The 17,445-nt window shown below is 38.3% G+C and overlaps 1 protein-coding gene across 1 annotated transcript in view; it reads right to left on the minus strand.

Moving 5' to 3' along the window:
• Positions 1–12,701: 12,701 nt before the first annotated feature.
• The window catches only part of LOC308285250 (extracellular calcium-sensing receptor-like), a gene marked incomplete at both ends in the record, with an annotated part of 43,699 nt that continues 38,955 nt past the window's right edge, over positions 12,702–17,445 (minus strand). Inside the window, 4 exons of the mRNA XM_080725969.1 lie at positions 12,702–13,615; positions 14,714–14,837; positions 15,621–15,848; positions 16,091–16,366. Coding sequence (XP_080582095.1) covers positions 12,702–13,615; positions 14,714–14,837; positions 15,621–15,848; positions 16,091–16,366 — 1,542 coding nt within the window. The remainder of the gene's footprint in view (positions 13,616–14,713; positions 14,838–15,620; positions 15,849–16,090; positions 16,367–17,445) is intronic.

Consider the following 17,445-nt stretch of genomic DNA (forward strand, 5'->3'; position numbering starts at 1 on the left):
AATGTGTTCATATACATATGAGTCGAACCGCTGAGATAATTTTAACACAGTTCTTATATGAAATATATGAAAAGGGTCTAGGGGAATTCAGAATGGGGGAAGAAAATGACGAACCAGCTAGGATGGGTAAATTACGTCACGCTTTACTGTTCTAAGGTTTAAGGCGCTTTCCCACTGCGCCCGATAACGATAGTTTTCAATTGAAGTGGATGGCAGCGTCCACAACACAACAATATAGCCGTCATAATTTGCGTGAACGCCATCGCCGACATGTCGCTATCGTTATCGGGCGCAGTGGGAAAGGGCCATTACACTTGGTAACATGCTCTGACATCCTTGAACAATCATCCAAGAATGCCCTCCCTGTGTTCCCTCCCCAGCCAGTAATGCCACTCGATGAACCGTAGGTTCATCTTCAGTGCCTTCTCAGTGAGGTTCCCCCTGTACCTATAGATGTCTTCCTTGCAACTATTTTAGAGTATAAACTAATTTGAGTAAATTATTTTGTTTCTATGTTCAAATATCCTGAGTTAACTCTTTTTCCTTTTCTTTCCTTCCACAGGTAAAAACCCAAACCAAGAATGGATGATCACAGGTAGAGGTAAGTATCAAAAATCAAAATAGAACAATGAATTTCAATTACTTGGAATGTAATGAAAATAATAAAATACAAAAATAAATGTACTTCAATGCTCAATGTTCAATTCAAAATCAAATGTCCTCTTATTCAAAAATCAAATATGGGTCAGTGACGTGACGCCCCAAAAAATGTGTTTTTAAAAAAAACTTTAAATTGCAGGCATAAAAGTTATTTACTTTTGTTCTACTCACTCTCAACCTTATGGAAATACATTTTGTTTTTAGATATTTTATTGGAATCAGACTTTATTCAGCAGTTTGTTGTACTTGTGCCTAAAATCGTCATATGGTGTGACATGAAAATAATTGTTCATAAAATGAAAATGGAGTACATCTTTCTTAAGTTACTCACTTTATCAAAGTCCTTTATCATAACTAACCAGTGATCCACTATAGTTTTTTGAAAATTAATTATATCTGTATATTTTTTTCATAATCGACACTCTGTGTGAGGCCCATGTTAATGATCTTACAACATATTTTAAATGTATTCTGTCAAAACTTTCTCTAAAATTACACAAATATTTGTGACTCCTCCTGATAATATTCTCTATGTAATCCATAAACATTTTTTTGGTTTAATCATTAATAAAGGTATGATTTTTCACTATTTGGAATGTCACACCAAATGATTTAGTGTCACACCGTATGATCATATCTTCATGTGTCAAAGCAAACTGTGTTTTAACCTACCTATTAGTGAGTACTGAACTTTACTGATTGATTAAACAATTACCCAGGATAACATGGCCTTAATATTTCTGAACAGGATATTATTGTAGGGCTTTAACATGGGATAAGAAAGAATTGTAGTAGTAGATGGATGATGAGGATGTGCACAGGAATGCTACGCACACCTAAGTCTTCTGCCGGCCCACGGCAGAAGGATCCTAAAGAGACAATAAGGCGCATAGCCACACTTGGAGCCAAGGCAACATTTTATTAACACCAATTAGTGGAAACAGAACTCAGCATTCAGGTAAATTGCTTTTTTCCGAAGTCTCCTGAACTTGAACACAGCATTTTGTGTTGAACAAATGTAATTAGGAATCATGACATTACACCACATCTCCACTAGCTAAAGAGTGCTGGGTTGCGCAACTCCGAAAATAGCTGATCTACAAGCTCTCGCAGCACAACGTGTTGAGAGCTTGTAGATCAGCTATTTTCGCTAGTTTTGTGTCGCGTCCTACCTTAACACTGTCCACTGTCCAGTCCAGTGAGTGAAAGTACAAAAGTATTAGATCAGATTAGACTATACATTTAGACTGTATTGTACATCAGCCAGTCGTATTTGGTGAGGGTAGCAAACCGGCTGCCTTGTTGCGGTTCTGCTATGCCACCGACAACCTCCTGCTCTTCGTAGAAAATGCAATCTCGCCCCTTTGGCTCCTCTCTCCTTGCTGGGTCATTGTTTAGTTTCTCCCTGTACTTTCTCGTTCTCTCAGCACTTGTCATTTTCCAGCTGACAAAAGAAAATGGAATGTATAGTTTAAGACAAAGAGAAAATATTGTTTAGATTGAAACAATATGTTAAGGTTTCTGTGAAGGGGTTTCTGCTCTGTCTGATGAATTTGAAGTATCACTGAATGAAGCTAAATTACATTTTATGTAAAAATGTTTAAAACAAATGTTTAAATGTACAAAAGAAACATGGAACTTTGTTATTTATTGTTATATCTGTAGTTAAATACAGTATAAATCATATGGTGTGACAATCAAGTCATATGGCGTGACAAGCAGACATGTCACACCATTATGATTAAGTGTCACACCATATTACGTTTTCTGCATTTAGGTTTACCTTGAGGCTACTATGTACACATTAGCATGCTAACCGCATGCTAGCTATAACAAAGCAACCTAGATCTACATGGAAATATGACCAAAACTTCAAATAACTTAAGCTTTTTTTAATGAAAAGGTGTCACACCAACAGACATCCAAAGTGGTGAGTTTGTCAAAGTTTCAACAAGATGGCATTTCATGAAAATGTTAAAATCATAACTCACCTCAGACACCTGTCTTGCAGTTGTGCTGGGAGTGCGGAATAGCCTTACAGAAGAAGGACCTCTCTAGCCAATAGGTGTCCAAATAATTGCCTGTTTAATTTGTCCAAACTAGTGTCACACCAAATGATTTTGGTTTGGGGGACAAAATGTTTTTGATCAGAAATGACTGAAAACATTATGCTTTGACTTTGAAAAGATATAGGCTCACAAATAGACATTTTTTTTGCCTAAATTCATTTTCAAATGATTTTTAGCAATTATTTTTCTTAGTTTTATTCAAGTTCCCACTTTGAGAAACAAGGTCAGGACAGTCACACCATATGAGTTTTGCCATGTTTGGTTGAAAATTCTGAAGAAATGAGGAATGAAATGTTTTAATCTTGAGTAAGTTCACATAAAGCTTAATGTCCTGCACAATATTCAGAAGGTTTTTGACAAATATATTTTTTATTTATACATGTTTGACACCGAGGACAGCGAAAACGTTACGTCACGTCACCCACCCATATATCTAATATGGCTCAGTCTTTTTCAGTTAGATCCAAAAAGAAAAATATGACACTTTAATACTGTCCTTTTTCAGCTCAGTGTGTCTAAATCCGAAGGCACTTTGACTCAGTGCTTAAGTTGTGCCTTAATACTGTAAGTTCAGTCCAAAAAATAAAATAAAACTGGTGTCTCAATTATCTCAGTCCAAAAAATGAAATAAAGTAATCCGTTCAAAATTGTACTCCGATACTCCTACCAGTCTGGCAGTGAGTGACTCTGTTGGTTGGTTGTGCAAAGTGGACCCTTTGCACTGCTTGTAGATCAGCTATCTAATGTCCGTGGGCCTCCTCGCTCGCCATCCTGTTTCTCCAGGAAATATCATGGGGTGTTTCCCAGCAAGGGAAAAAACCTGACCTGTACAACAGGCCATAAAGAAAATAACATCACTATAAGTAACTCAAATCAAAACATCAAAGTGATTCAGGCACTGTGTGACTGTGGGCCAATTAACACTAGCTGCAGTAGACAACTAGACCCAAATTGATGGCTGATTGCTGTCAGCTGGCTGCCCAGCTCAGTTACTCTGATTACATAAATCCGTTTTTTACCATGGATAAATCTTCACATTTAACACCAGAAACATGCACAATACCCTTGTATTCCTTAAATAATGCAAAACGTTTTCATTACAAGTGCAAAAACAATGATTTAGTGCAATCATTCCGTTTTCAACTCACCAAAACAATTGGCTGTACAAACACAAACAAACAGCTTCTTCCTGTAGTGTACAAGGGCTGCTCCCAGGTTTGACCAAACGTTCCCCCAAAAGGTGGCTTGCTTGTCACACTTTTAGGCTTGTAATCAAACAGTTTCTGGTAGTTTTCTTATCATAAATCAATTCACTTTTCAGTTCAGTTCTGACGTTCACTCCTCCTTCTCTCTCTCTCTCCTCTCCAGGTAATGACAGGCTGCACACACACTCTGCCCTTAAAGGGGAAGTACGTCATCTGCCACTTAAAGGCATATGTTGTGTTTTCTGTACATGTACAGTTTTAAAGTAGCTTCTTAACATAATAAAACCATTCCCATTTTAAACCAACGTATGAATTCTGTATTTATTAATCACTTGAGTGTCTTAATGAATTATTCATGCATTTTAATGAACTGTTCATATTTATTCATTTTCTGTATATATTCTGTACATACCCATTTTAAATGCATGAATAATTCATTGAGACACTCAAGTGATTAATAAATACAGAATTCATACGTTGGTTTAAAATGGGAATGGTTTTATTATGTTAAGAAGCTACTTTAAAACTGTACATGTACAGAAAACACAACATATGCCTTTAAGTGGCAGATGACGTACTTCCCCTTTAAGGGCAGAGTGTGTGTGCAGCCTGTCATTACCTGGAGAGGAGAGAGAGAGAGAAGGAGGAGTGAACGTCAGAACTGAACTGAAAAGTGAATTGATTTATGATAAGAAAACTACCAGAAACTGTTTGATTACAAGCCTAAAAGTGTGACAAGCAAGCCACCTTTTGGGGGAACGTTTGGTCAAACCTGGGAGCAGCCCTTGTACAGGAAGAAGCTGTTTGTTTGTGTTTGTACAGCCAATTGTTTTGGTGAGTTGAAAACGGAATGATTGCACTAAATCATTGTTTTTGCACTTGTAATGAAAACGTTTTGAATTATTTAAGGAATACAAGGGTATTGTGCATGTTTCTGGTGTTAAATGTGAAGATTTATCCATGGTAAAAAACGGATTTATGTAATCAGAGTAACTGAGCTGGGCAGCCAGCTGACAGCAATCAGCCATCAATTTGGGTCTAGTTGTCTACTGCAGCTAGTGTTAATTGGCCCACAGTCACACAGTGCCTGAATCACTTTGATGTTTTGATTTGAGTTACTTATAGTGATGTTATTTTCTTTATGGCCTGTTGTACAGGTCAGGTTTTTTCCCTTGCTGGGAAACACCCCATGATATTTCCTGGAGAAACAGGATGGCGAGCGAGGAGGCCCACGGACATTAGATAGCTGATCTACAAGCAGTGCAAAGGGTCCACTTTGCACAACCAACCAACAGAGTCACTCACTGCCAGACTGGTAGGAGTATCGGAGTACAATTTCGAACGGATTACTTTATTTCATTTTTTGGACTGAGATAATTGAGACACCAGTTTTATTTTATTTTTTGGACTGAACTTAGAGTATTAAGGCACAACTTAAGCACTGAGTCAAAGTGCCTTCGGATTTAGACACACTGAGCTGAAAAAGGACAGTATTAAAGTGTCATATTTTTCTTTTTGGATCTAACTGAAAAAGACTGAGCCATATTAGATATATTTGATTTTTGAATAAGAGGACATTTGATTTTGAATTGAACATTGAGCATTGAAGTACCTTTATTTTTGTATTTTATTATTTTCATTACATTCCAAGTAATTGAAATTCATTGTTCTATTTTGATTTTTGATACTTACCTCTACCTGTGATCATCCATTCTTGGTTTGGGTTTTTACCTGTGGAAGGAAAGAAAAGGAAAAAGAGTTAACTCAGGATATTTGAACATAGAAACAAAATAATTTACTCAAATTAGTTTATACTCTAAAATAGTTGCAAGGAAGACATCTATAGGTACAGGGGGAACCTCACTGAGAAGGCACTGAAGATGAACCTATGGTTCATCGAGTGGCATTACTGGCTGGGGAGGGAACACAGGGAGGGCATTCTTGGACGATTGTTCAAGGATGTCAGAGCATGTTACCAAGTGTAATGGCCCTTTCCCACTGCGCCCGATAACGATAGTGACATGTCGGCGATGGCGTTCACGCAAATTATGACGGCTATATTGTTGTGTTGTGGACGCTGCCATTCACTTCAATTGAAAACTATCGTTATCGGGCGCAGTGGGAAAGCGCCTTAAACCTTAGAACAGTAAAGCGTGACGTAATTTACCCATCCTAGCTGGTTCGTCATTTTCTTCCCCCATTCTGAATTCCCCTAGACCCTTTTCATATATTTCATATAAGAACTGTGTTAAAATTATCTCAGCGGTTCGACTCATATGTATATGAACACATTTGTTGCCTTTAAAAAAAAAATCTCTTGAGGGTCCAAGTTGCCAAGGTCTCCATAGACTCCATGTAATTCATAGTGCACGGATCATGCACGCCCATGCCTAGATCATGCACCATGTGAGTGCACAATGCTCCCAGCTTTCAAACAAAATAATCCGATTGGAAATCCGTTCAGGCATTCATGAGATAGCAGCCATTATGTTTTACACTGTTGTGAGCTTGGAGGTCTGCTACCTGAGTTGTATGGGGGTTGTATGGGGGTTAAACATGCAAAATCGCGATCATGCCTAATACATTTCTAGAGGTCCAAAAATGTTTTTTTCTTTTTTGGTCGGGGAACTCGGGGTTGGCAATTGGGGGGTACCATTATAAACTCGGGGAACTCGGGGTTGGCAACCAATGTGTGAAGAATCAACTGTCATTTTGTGTACTTCTTGTAAATAGTTTTTTTATAGTATTGCACTGTCGAACATGTGTTTTTTTTTGTTTGTTTATTGAAAAGCATTACAGCATTTTATAAAGAAATCTCTTTGCCAGCTCACCTGTTTTTTTGCGTGTTATGTCAAGGTTGGTGGTGGTTGAGGAGGTGTTAATGTAATGAATTTATATTTGTGTTGTATCATGCCTTGGTTATGGTGGGGTTGCTTGCTGGTGCTTGGGGTGGGAACTGGATTTCAGATGCAGTGTGCTGTCCAGGGGAGAAGCAGACTCACGGACACCGGAGAAGCATGCACTGAACACAAATGAACGACACTGGTCATTTTTGAGGCCTGGTTATTTTATCCACCCATGGCCATGATGCCATTTGGTCCCAAAAAAAAAGTACTTATTTTTCAGTAGTTGCACTTACACTGGCTAAATGCAAGGCACATAATTATTCTGGTTACAGGGTAAACACTTAGTAATTAGCAGGTAAGGTCCTGGAATTGATCACGCTTTACTTTACAGTACAAACCAACAGTAACTACTGGGTAATTTCCCTGTAAATACTTTTTGTAGTTATTGGGTTAATACTGAGTAATTACCAGGTAAGGTCATGGAATTGATCACGCTTTACTTTACAGTACAAACCAACAGTAACTACTGGGTAATTTCCATGTAAATACCTTTTGTAATTATTGGGTTAATACTGAGTAATTACCAGGTAAGGTCATGGAATTGATCACGCTTTACTTTACAGTACAAACCAACAGTAACTACTGGGTAATTTCCCTGTAAATACTTTTTGGAGTTATTGGGTAAATACCAGGTAAGTACCTTTGTATATGCACAGATTATAATGGGTTACCTATCATGTAAGGACCAGGTAAATAACATGATAGTTAACATGAATTACCTAGTAATTTCTAAGAAAATACATAGGAATTACCTAGACATTAATAGGTATATTACTGTACATGGTAGTTACCATGTAATTATATAGTAATTGCATAAGCAACTACTCATTAATTCCTGGTAGTATCAAAGAAAATACCTGGTAAATACCAGGCAATATACCTTGTAATTACTATGTGTATTACCAGGTAGTTACACTATAATTACATGCTAAATACATAATAAAATACTTATAATTACCTAATAATTACCTTGTAGTATACAAGAAAATACCAGGTAACTACCGGGTAATAAACCTAGTAATTGCTAAGTGTATTACCAGGTAGTTACAGTATAATTACATGCTAAATACATAATAAAATACTTATAATTACCTAATAATTACCTTGTAGTATACAAGAAAATACCAGGTAACTACCGGGTAATAAACCTAGTAATTGCTAAGTGTATTACCAGGTAGTTACAGTATAATTACATGCTAAATACATAATAAAATACTTATAATTACCTAATAATTACCTTGTAGTATCTAAGAAAATACCAGGGAACTACCGGGTAATAAACTAAGTAATTGCTAAGTGTATTACCAGGTAGTTACTATGGAATTACCAGGTACAGGTAATTACCTGGTAGTTCTCAGGAATGTATCTGGGAATTACCAGGTAACACCAGGTAATTACTATGTAAAATACATTGTAATTACCTTGTAATTACCTAGTTATTACTCAGTAAATACGGGGTGGTTACCAAGTAATTACGTGGTAACTACCATGTAATTACTGTACCGGAAAGTAAAGGGTTACCCACTTTTCTAGTTAATGTCTACCTTTACGACTGCTCTGTATTGTTGATTCTAATTCTTTGCTTTATTTCTTTTTCCTTTTTCTTTATTTGTCATACTACTCTGTACTTGTAACCGATATAACTGATATGCCGCCTCTGGGCGACTGATTCCCACCTTGGAAATCTGTCTGTCTGTCTGTCTGTCTGTCTGTCTGTCTGTCTGTCTGTCTGTCTGTCTGTCTGTCTGTCTGTCTGTCTGTCTGTCTGTCTGTCTGTCTGTCTGTCTGCCTGCCTGCCTGCCTGCCTGCCTGCCTGTCTGTCTGTCTGTCTGTCTGCCTGCCTGCCTGCCTGCCTGCCTGTCTGTCTGTCTGTCTGTCTGTCTGTCTGTCTGTCTGTCTGTCTGTCTGTCTATCTATACTGAAAAGCAGTTGATGACATTGCTATTCACAGTGAATTACACAAAAGTGTTTTTATTGCACATTATGATCCCCATATTAGGAAGCAAGGCAATGGGAGGGGAGAGCAGGAAGGCACAAGTTGTTTCAAAAGGAACACAGAAGGATTTAAAGATCTATTGGACCAGCAGTTGAAAACATCCTATAGAAAACTCGGTCCCACCCTTTTTTACAGTACACTAATAAGACAAAATAAGACAGACATAATAAAGCCATAATTAAGAAATAATGTGTTGGTAATTAGAACTTATAATGTTTTATTAGACAAGAACAAAGACAGAATAAAGCCACAATAAGGATGATGTTTTATTACCCCTTGAATGAAACGTAACATATCAGGGTCCCAACAAACTCTAATAAGTCCTATAAGACCAATCAGGGTCTTAACAAAGTCTACTTATTTAACATTAGGCTTCATTAGAAAATAATGTTCTCTAATTACAAACAAATTAGCACTCATTATCACAGAAGTGTACTGTAAAAACTAATCAACGACAAGGTAATTAGAACTTATCATTTTTATTAGACAGAAACAAAGACAGAATAAAGCCATAATAAGGATGGTGTTATTAACCCTTGAATGAAATGTAACAAATCAGGGTCATAACAAACTCTTCTTATTTAACATTAGGCTTCATTACAAAATAATGTGCTCTAATTACAAACAAATTAGCACTCATTATCACAGAATTGTACTGTAAAAACTAATCAACGACAAGGTAATTAGAATTTATTAGACAGAAACAAGACAGAATAAGACAGAATAAGGATGATGTTATTACCACTCAAAAGAAACGTAATAAATCAAGGTCCTAACAAACTCTTCTTATTTAACATTAGGCTTCATTACAAAATAATGTGCTCTAATTACAAACAAATTAGCACTCATTATCACAGAATTGTACTGTAAAAACTAATCAACGACAAGGTAATTAGAATTTATTAGACAGAAACAAGACAGAATAAGACAGAATAAGGATGATGTTATTATATGAACAATGGCCGAACTCTCCACCAGGGGGAGCTCCTGAGCACATTTTTCCCTGCCTGCTGCAGAAGAAGAAGAGAGGAGGAAGCCAGCAGCAGAGCAGAGAGCTCCATATGTTTTTCTAAGAGAGTGTTTTGACACATGTTCCAAAGCTTTAAAAGCTGATTCTGAGGCAACTAAATGTGATTAACCTTACAGACATTGAGTAAATGATTTTCTATGTTACTGTATGCTGCCAGATGACCTGAGAGTACCGTTTCCTTTTCTTTTGATGAAGAATCTCTGGTGAGTGTAATTGTCTTTTGTGTGCCTTTCTTAACAAGGGTGCTAAGCTAACTGTTAGCATGAAGCTGCATACTAACAGTTAGCTTAGCACCCTTGTTAAGAAAGACACACTCACCAGAGATTCTTCATCAAAAGAAAAGGAAACGGTACTCTCAGGTCATCTGGCAGCATACAGTAACATAGAAAATCACTGTCTGTAAGGTTAATCACATTTAGTTGCCTCAGAATCAGCTTTTAAAGCTTTGGAACATGTGTCAAAACACTCTCTTAGAAAAACATATGGAGCTATCTGCTCTGCTGCTGGCTTCCTCCTCTCTTCTTCTGCAGCAGGCAGGGAAGAAATGTGCTCAGGAGCTCCCCCTGGTGGAGAGTTCGACCATTGTTCATATAATAACATCATCCTTATTCTGTCTTATTCTGTCTTGTTTCTGTCTAATAAATTCTAATTACCTTGTTGTTGATTAGTTTTTACAGTACAATTCTGTGATAATGAGTGCTAATTTGTTTGTAATTAGAGCACATTATTTTGTAATGAAGCCTAATGTTAAATAAGAAGAGTTTGTTAGGACCTTGATTTATTACGTTTCATTTGAGTGGTAATAACATCATCCTTATTCTGTCTTGTTTCTGTCTAATAAATTGGGTAATGAAGCCTAATGTTAAATAAGAAGAGTTTGTTATGACCCTGATTTGTTATGTTTCATTCAAGGGTTAATAACACCATCCTTATTATGGCTTTATTCTGTCTTTGTTTCTGTCTAATAAAAATGATAAGTTCTAATTACCTTGTTGTTGATTAGTTTTTAGAGTACAATTCTGTGATAATGAGTGCTACTTTGTTTGTAATTAGAGCACATCATTTTCTAATGAAGCCTAATGTTAAATAAGTAGACTTTGTTAGGACCCTGATTGGTCTTATAGGACTTATTAGAGTTTGTTGGGACCCTGATATGTTACGTTTCATTCAAGGGGTAATAAAACATCATCCTTATTGTGGCTTTATTCTGTCTTATTCTGTCTTTGTTCTTGTCTAATAAAACATTATAAGTTCTAATTACCAACACATTATTTCTTAATTATGGCTTTATTATGTCTTATTTTGTGTTATTAGTGTACTGTAAAAAAGGGTGGGACCGAAAACTCTGCATGGATGGTCGGCACGTGCACACTGGTTGTAGTGTTATGAAACATTCATACACATACGGTACATGTACATTTGTCAATTTGCCATTTAGTACTTTCACTTGTAGTAATTTGATGCATGAAGAAGAGCACGTTTTTCAAATCACCAAACCTAGGGTAATCAACTTTTCGCCAGCTTTTATTCATGGTAGATGTTTGCATCTCTGACCGGAGTACTGCTTTTAGTTGTTAGAAAACGGAATCTACAAACAAGGTTATCAGCAATGAAATATTCTTTCTTTCTTTTTCCTTTATTTATTCAGGGGAACCCATTGAGAGCAAGCTCTCTTTTTCAAGGACACCCTGGATCACAGCATAAAACAGTGTGATAGTCGCAGCCCCAGCCTGAAGCCTCAAAAGTCTACTATCTGCTCTCGTTCCATAGGGATGTCCCTTTGGAGTGATGGTTATGATATTGGACTTTCACGCGGGAGACCCGGGCTCGAAACCGGGTGGGGAGGTTCGGATCACCACCGTTACACCTGCCATGCAATGGCAAAACATTTATTGTAATCCGCCATACTTAAGTAAGTCAGTAAGTCATGTTCTTGCAAATTTCTGCACGTAATAACTGCCGCACAATTCATGCAACCCCCCGCAATATATACATCAAAACGTGCTCGGCCAGGAATAGGTTGCTATTAATTGGTTTGACGTAGCCCCCCCCCCCTCCCCCCCTCTTCTGATTGGTCGAAACTTGATTGTTCCATTATTTGGCTCTAACTCATCAACCGTTTGTCGTACAAACTTGTGGGTGGAGTCATTTGACTTGTTTCAGAGTTCTTCACCTTAATTGGTTTAACTTAGCCCCACCCCCTCTTCTGATTGGCTGAAACTTTATTTGGCTTTATTTCGTCATCTGTTTGTCATACAGAATTGTGGGTGGTGTCATTTGACTTGTTTCAGAGTCCTTCAGCTTAATTGGTATAACTTAGCCCCGCCCCTCTTCTGATTGGCCGAAACTTTATTTGACCATAACTCCACTTCCCAACACGTTACTGGTCTCAAACTTGGTGGGTGGTCCCACAGCCCCAACAGCTAACCGCTAATGATAATCGCTACTTCCGCTAATGCTATAGCTAAAAATGCTAATGCTAACAAATGCTAATGCTAAAAAGGGTAATGTTAAAAATGGTAATGCTAATGCTAACAAATGCTCATGCTAACAAATGTGAATGCTAATATGCTAATGTTACAAATGCTATTGCTAGCTAATGCTAAAAAGCTAATGCTAGCTAATGCTAGCTAATGCTAACATGCTAATGATAGCTAATGCTAAAAATGCTAATTAAAATGTTAATAAAAATGCTAAAAATGCTAATGTTAAAAATGCTAATGTTAATAAATCTAATGCTAACACCAACCGCAGCACAAGGTTGCACACACTTAGCGAGCTGCAGGCACACTTAAAATGTCTTAGAAATGTTCTTTTCTAGGTGAATTTCTGCTTCTATGTTTTGGTTGTACCGCGACCCATGATGGACTTCTTAGTGTTTCTCTCAGGTTTAAAAATGATTATATAACACTTTGGGCCAAACAATGACACCAAAAGGCCAAAACTAGATGCTAAAATAGCAAATACCTCCACTACATCTGCATATTTGCCAGGAGAGCTGATATATGCTGGGATGAAGGCTATCCACACGGCACAGAAGATCAACATGCTGAAAGTGATTAACTTGGCTTCATTGAAGTTGTCTGGAAGATTCCTTGCCATGAATGCTAGGATGAAGCTGAGGAGTGCCAGTAAACCAATATAACCCAGTAACACTGCAAAACCAACTGTTGATCCCACATCACACTCATAGACTATCTTATCACTGTCGTATTGTGTGTTTTTATGAGGACTTGGTGAGGCAGAGACAAGCCAGACTGTGCAGATAATTGTCTGGACGGAAGTAAGAGCCAGAACGGTTCCTCTCTGCTGCACAGCACCAAACCACTTCATAATGTCTGCTCCTCCAGGCTTGGAGGCCTTGAACACGGCCAACACCACCATAGTCTTTACCAGAATACAGGAAGCACACAGGACGAAACTGATCCCAAACACTGCATGTCTCAGCTGACAAGTCCAGAGTCTGGGACGACCAATGAACAGAAGAGAACACAGGAAACACAGCATCAGAGACAGCAATAGTTGGAAACTGAGTTCTGAGTTGTTGGCGCGGACCATTGGAGTGTCTCTGTGATAGATGAAGATTCCCAGGACAACGGCACAGATAAGTGTGCCTATCAAAGAGATGGTTGTCAAGGTGATGCCCAGGGCCTCATGGTAGGAGAGGAACTCCAGGCTCTTAGGAACACAGTGGTCACGCTGGGGGCTGGACCAGAAGTCGTCTGGACAACTGGTGCACTCTGTGGAGTCTAACAAAGACGGCAAGATTAAAGGTCTCCAGACGGCAAGATTAAAGGTCTCCACCAGGTTATGTTCCGAATTGGACCACTGTCTGTGATGTTTGGACACATTTTGTACGAGTAATATAAAAACATCTGCCTCCTGCTGGTGGAGCTATAACAGGACTATTCCTCGGCCTAGTGGGGATGTGCATGCAATGTTTCAAGGCAATCGGACACTGAGTTGCTGCATCATTCTTTCTCAAGTGGGGAGGTTGTTGTTGTTGTTGAGGGGCACTTGGTGAAAATCTTTCATTGGGGCACATCGGGGCCTAGTTCCTCCACTGCTTACAGGGAGGAATGCACGCACGTTACAACGCCTCCTTTTACTCAAAATACCCCACTGTCAGTGCTGAATATGAAAACAAAACATTTACAGGTTACAGCTTAAGAATAATTCAAAAGAAACCCTAGCCGTAACACGGCTCTTATGGTTCTTGTACTCAAAATCCTTTGCTTGACTTAAACATAAAGGCAGACCGGAAATTGGCCAGTTATACCATGAGGACTGAGTGTAATTTCTTCCTCTGCCTAGTGGGAATGTGCGTGCATAATGTCAAGGAAATTGCACATTGCAGTCATTGTGTTCAAAACAGACCAACTTTGGAAGCCAATAATGTTAGCCAATCACAATGGGATATGAAACATCGGACAGATCTGTTTTGTTCACATGACGATAGAGATACTGTGTACGGGATTTGCATGATGTTTGGACAAAATATGTTGTAGTAAGAGGTTCTGCTCGGGCAACCGGGGAGTGTATGTGCACAGCGCCAGAGATTATCTGGTGCACGGCGCCAGAGATTAACTGTTCGCAGAGAGCTGGACAGGGTGCAAAACATAGTCTCGGCCATGCCTTTGGTCTGGCAGAGACAATAACAATACATAAATGTTTTAGGGTTTAACTAAGTTAACTTTATAAATATTACATTAATACAACTTCACTTGACTGTAAAGTGCTAATGTGCTCTGTGCTGTCGCCAAATAAACTAAATCAATGAATCAATACATTCAATCAATCAATCAATCAATCAATCAATCAATCAATCAATCAATCAACCAACCAACCTGTCTGATTGCTGATCTCTCCCTCAGAACAAGCAATGCAGTCAAAGCAGCAGACAGGTTCTCCTTTCCTTCTGGCCACACGGGTTCCAGGAGAACAGCTCTCACTGCACACTGACCGAGGAGGCTGCAGAGGAAAGGAACAATGGGCCCGATTCACCAACTTACTTACGAACGTTCTTATGAAGACATTTCTTCTTAGACCCTTTTAAGAAGTTGTTTAAGAAGATTTGGCATACACCAATGTTTTCTTAGCTGTGATTTGTTCTTTTGTTAAGAAAAACACACTCCAGAGCATAATAATATGATTTAAATCACCAAAATATATGTATCCTATCTTTAGAGCAGTGGTTCTCAAAGTGTGGTTTGGGGACCCCCAGGGGTCCTTTAGGAAGTGCCACTTCAACCCTGGTTTAAACTTTGTTTGAAAATAACCGATCTACAAGCTCACAACACATTACCATTTACAGCCCATTTTGAGTTTGTACAGTTTACAGTTTACAGTTTAGGCATTTAGCAGACACTTTTAATCCAAAGCGACTTACAATAAACAAGATAATATGTCAGAACATCAGCAACAATATGACAAATGCATATGAATATCAATCTAAAAAACAATATAATCAGTAAAGAAAAAAAAGGGTCTAATAAACCACAATTCACATTTGGAAGACAATAGAAACCCCGCTGGCAGCAGGAGAGGAGGTGTTGCTCTCCTGGGCCAAAAGGGAGATAATTTAACGGTCAAAATGAACGATAAATGCAGGCGGGGTGGAAGTGAATTTGTTTCAGTCACCCGAGTGTTAAGAGGAAAAGTTAAGAACTTATTGGTGAATCAGGCCCAATGATCAGTTTCAGCTTGAGTTACACCATGAGTTCAATATTAGATGTTTTAGGAAGCCAAAGTGACCTTTTTGGATTCAAAGCTCCAGAAGATTCTGTCTTCATCAAGGATGAGTTCTTCATCTCCGGAGGCTAACTTCTTGACCACACCCACATTGTGAACCTTCACGCTTCCATCAGGAAGCCACACCCAGTTCATGACATCATAGATTGGTAAAGGATCACCATTCTCATCAAATGATACATCATCACCAAATGAAGTGGTGAAGTTGACCTTTTCCAGGTAATAGACAAGCTAGAAAATGATGAAGAACATTTTCAACATTTAATTGTATAATTTAAATCTAATTGTAGGCTTCCAGGGTGCTGCGTTGCTGGCGTATTGCTTTTCTAAAACGCTTACCATATGGCAACATGAAAATCATTCCAATATAAAAAATAAAGTGCACTTCTCCGCCACCAGGAAGAGACATTACCTTGTTTACCAGCCATATTCATCCAGTCATTATATAGGTGAACTGTGAATTCACATCATACCTGCCATGGCTGTATTGTCTGCAAACTGGCACAGCTGTGCCCAGTGAAAGGCCCTCTTCCAGGCAGACATTGCAACATGTCATGGAGGGCATGGGCCAGAGCATACACAGCCTTGTACACATTGTACTCTGGTCTGAGATCAGACACATCCAACAGTGATGTTTCTGTTGTTGCAAGGTCCTCTTGTCCAGTACACACCCTTCCACCAGCATCCACCCACTCTGATGGAAGGGGTGCAAACTTACACTGAAATGTGATCTCCCAAAACCGCCTCACCTGAAGAAACACAATTAAGACTTAAACATAATTAAACCAGTTAAATAACAGTAAGACACCTAAGGGCGAAAAGCGACATCGCGCCATCTGTCTTGGCCATCTGTCTTGGCCATATGGATTCTGTTAGTGTGGTTCTCCTAACAGGGCATCATCTGGGATACAATCCCTTTTATGCCCATATATGGAGATCCCTAACAGAATCCCTTTCATGCCCATACATGGAGATCCCTGCTCTGAGTATCTGCACTGTAAAATAATTCGCTGTAAATTTACAGTAAATTACTGGCTACTAATTGCATTACTTTCACAGTAATTTTCACAGTAAATATTGCGCAGTAAATTACTGTAATTTCACAGCTGTGAAATTTTAGTAATTTACTGTGATTTAGCAGTATGTATCGCAGTTATTTACTGTGATATTACAGTAGTTGCCTGTATTTTTACACTATTACTGTGAATGTAAGGCAGCTCAGTAGGCAGTAATTTACTGTAAATTTACAGTAAATTGTATCTAATACAGTAAAATATTGTAAATTTGAATTTATAGGCCCATTCCCACTGGGCCAGATAACAGATACAAAAAAAGCTCTTTCTCCAGATATTTTTCCATTCAAAGTGGATGGTAGATACAGATAAAAAATATCTGCCACAGATATTTCTTTTATCTGTGACAGATATTGTTTTATCTGTATCTAACTATCTATCATCCACTTTGAATGGAAAAATATCTGAAGAAAGAGATTTTTTTATCTGTTATCTGGCTCAGTGGGAATGGGCCTTAACTGTGATTTTACCATACATACACAAACATGCTAAAAGAAAAAAAGAAAGATAAAACAACTTCATTCATTTAAACTTTTTATTGTACAATTCCAATACAAAGTGCAACATTTCAAATGGACAAAGAAGAACCACACATGAAGCCTTTTACTCAGTAGAAGTGTTAAGTCTACAAACACTCCTGGAGTTTGGTCTGGTGTCTGGAGGCCAGTTTGAAAACTGGTTGTCATAGACTTTAGTTATTTAGGAGGCTGCAACACTGTTTTCCTGTGAAACTCCAGGAGTGATTTTGTGGACTA

Source organism: Nannobrachium achirus, assembly GCF_963921795.1.
Source record: "Nannobrachium achirus genome assembly, chromosome: 5".
NCBI classification, from domain to species: Eukaryota; Metazoa; Chordata; class Actinopteri; order Myctophiformes; family Myctophidae; genus Nannobrachium; species Nannobrachium achirus.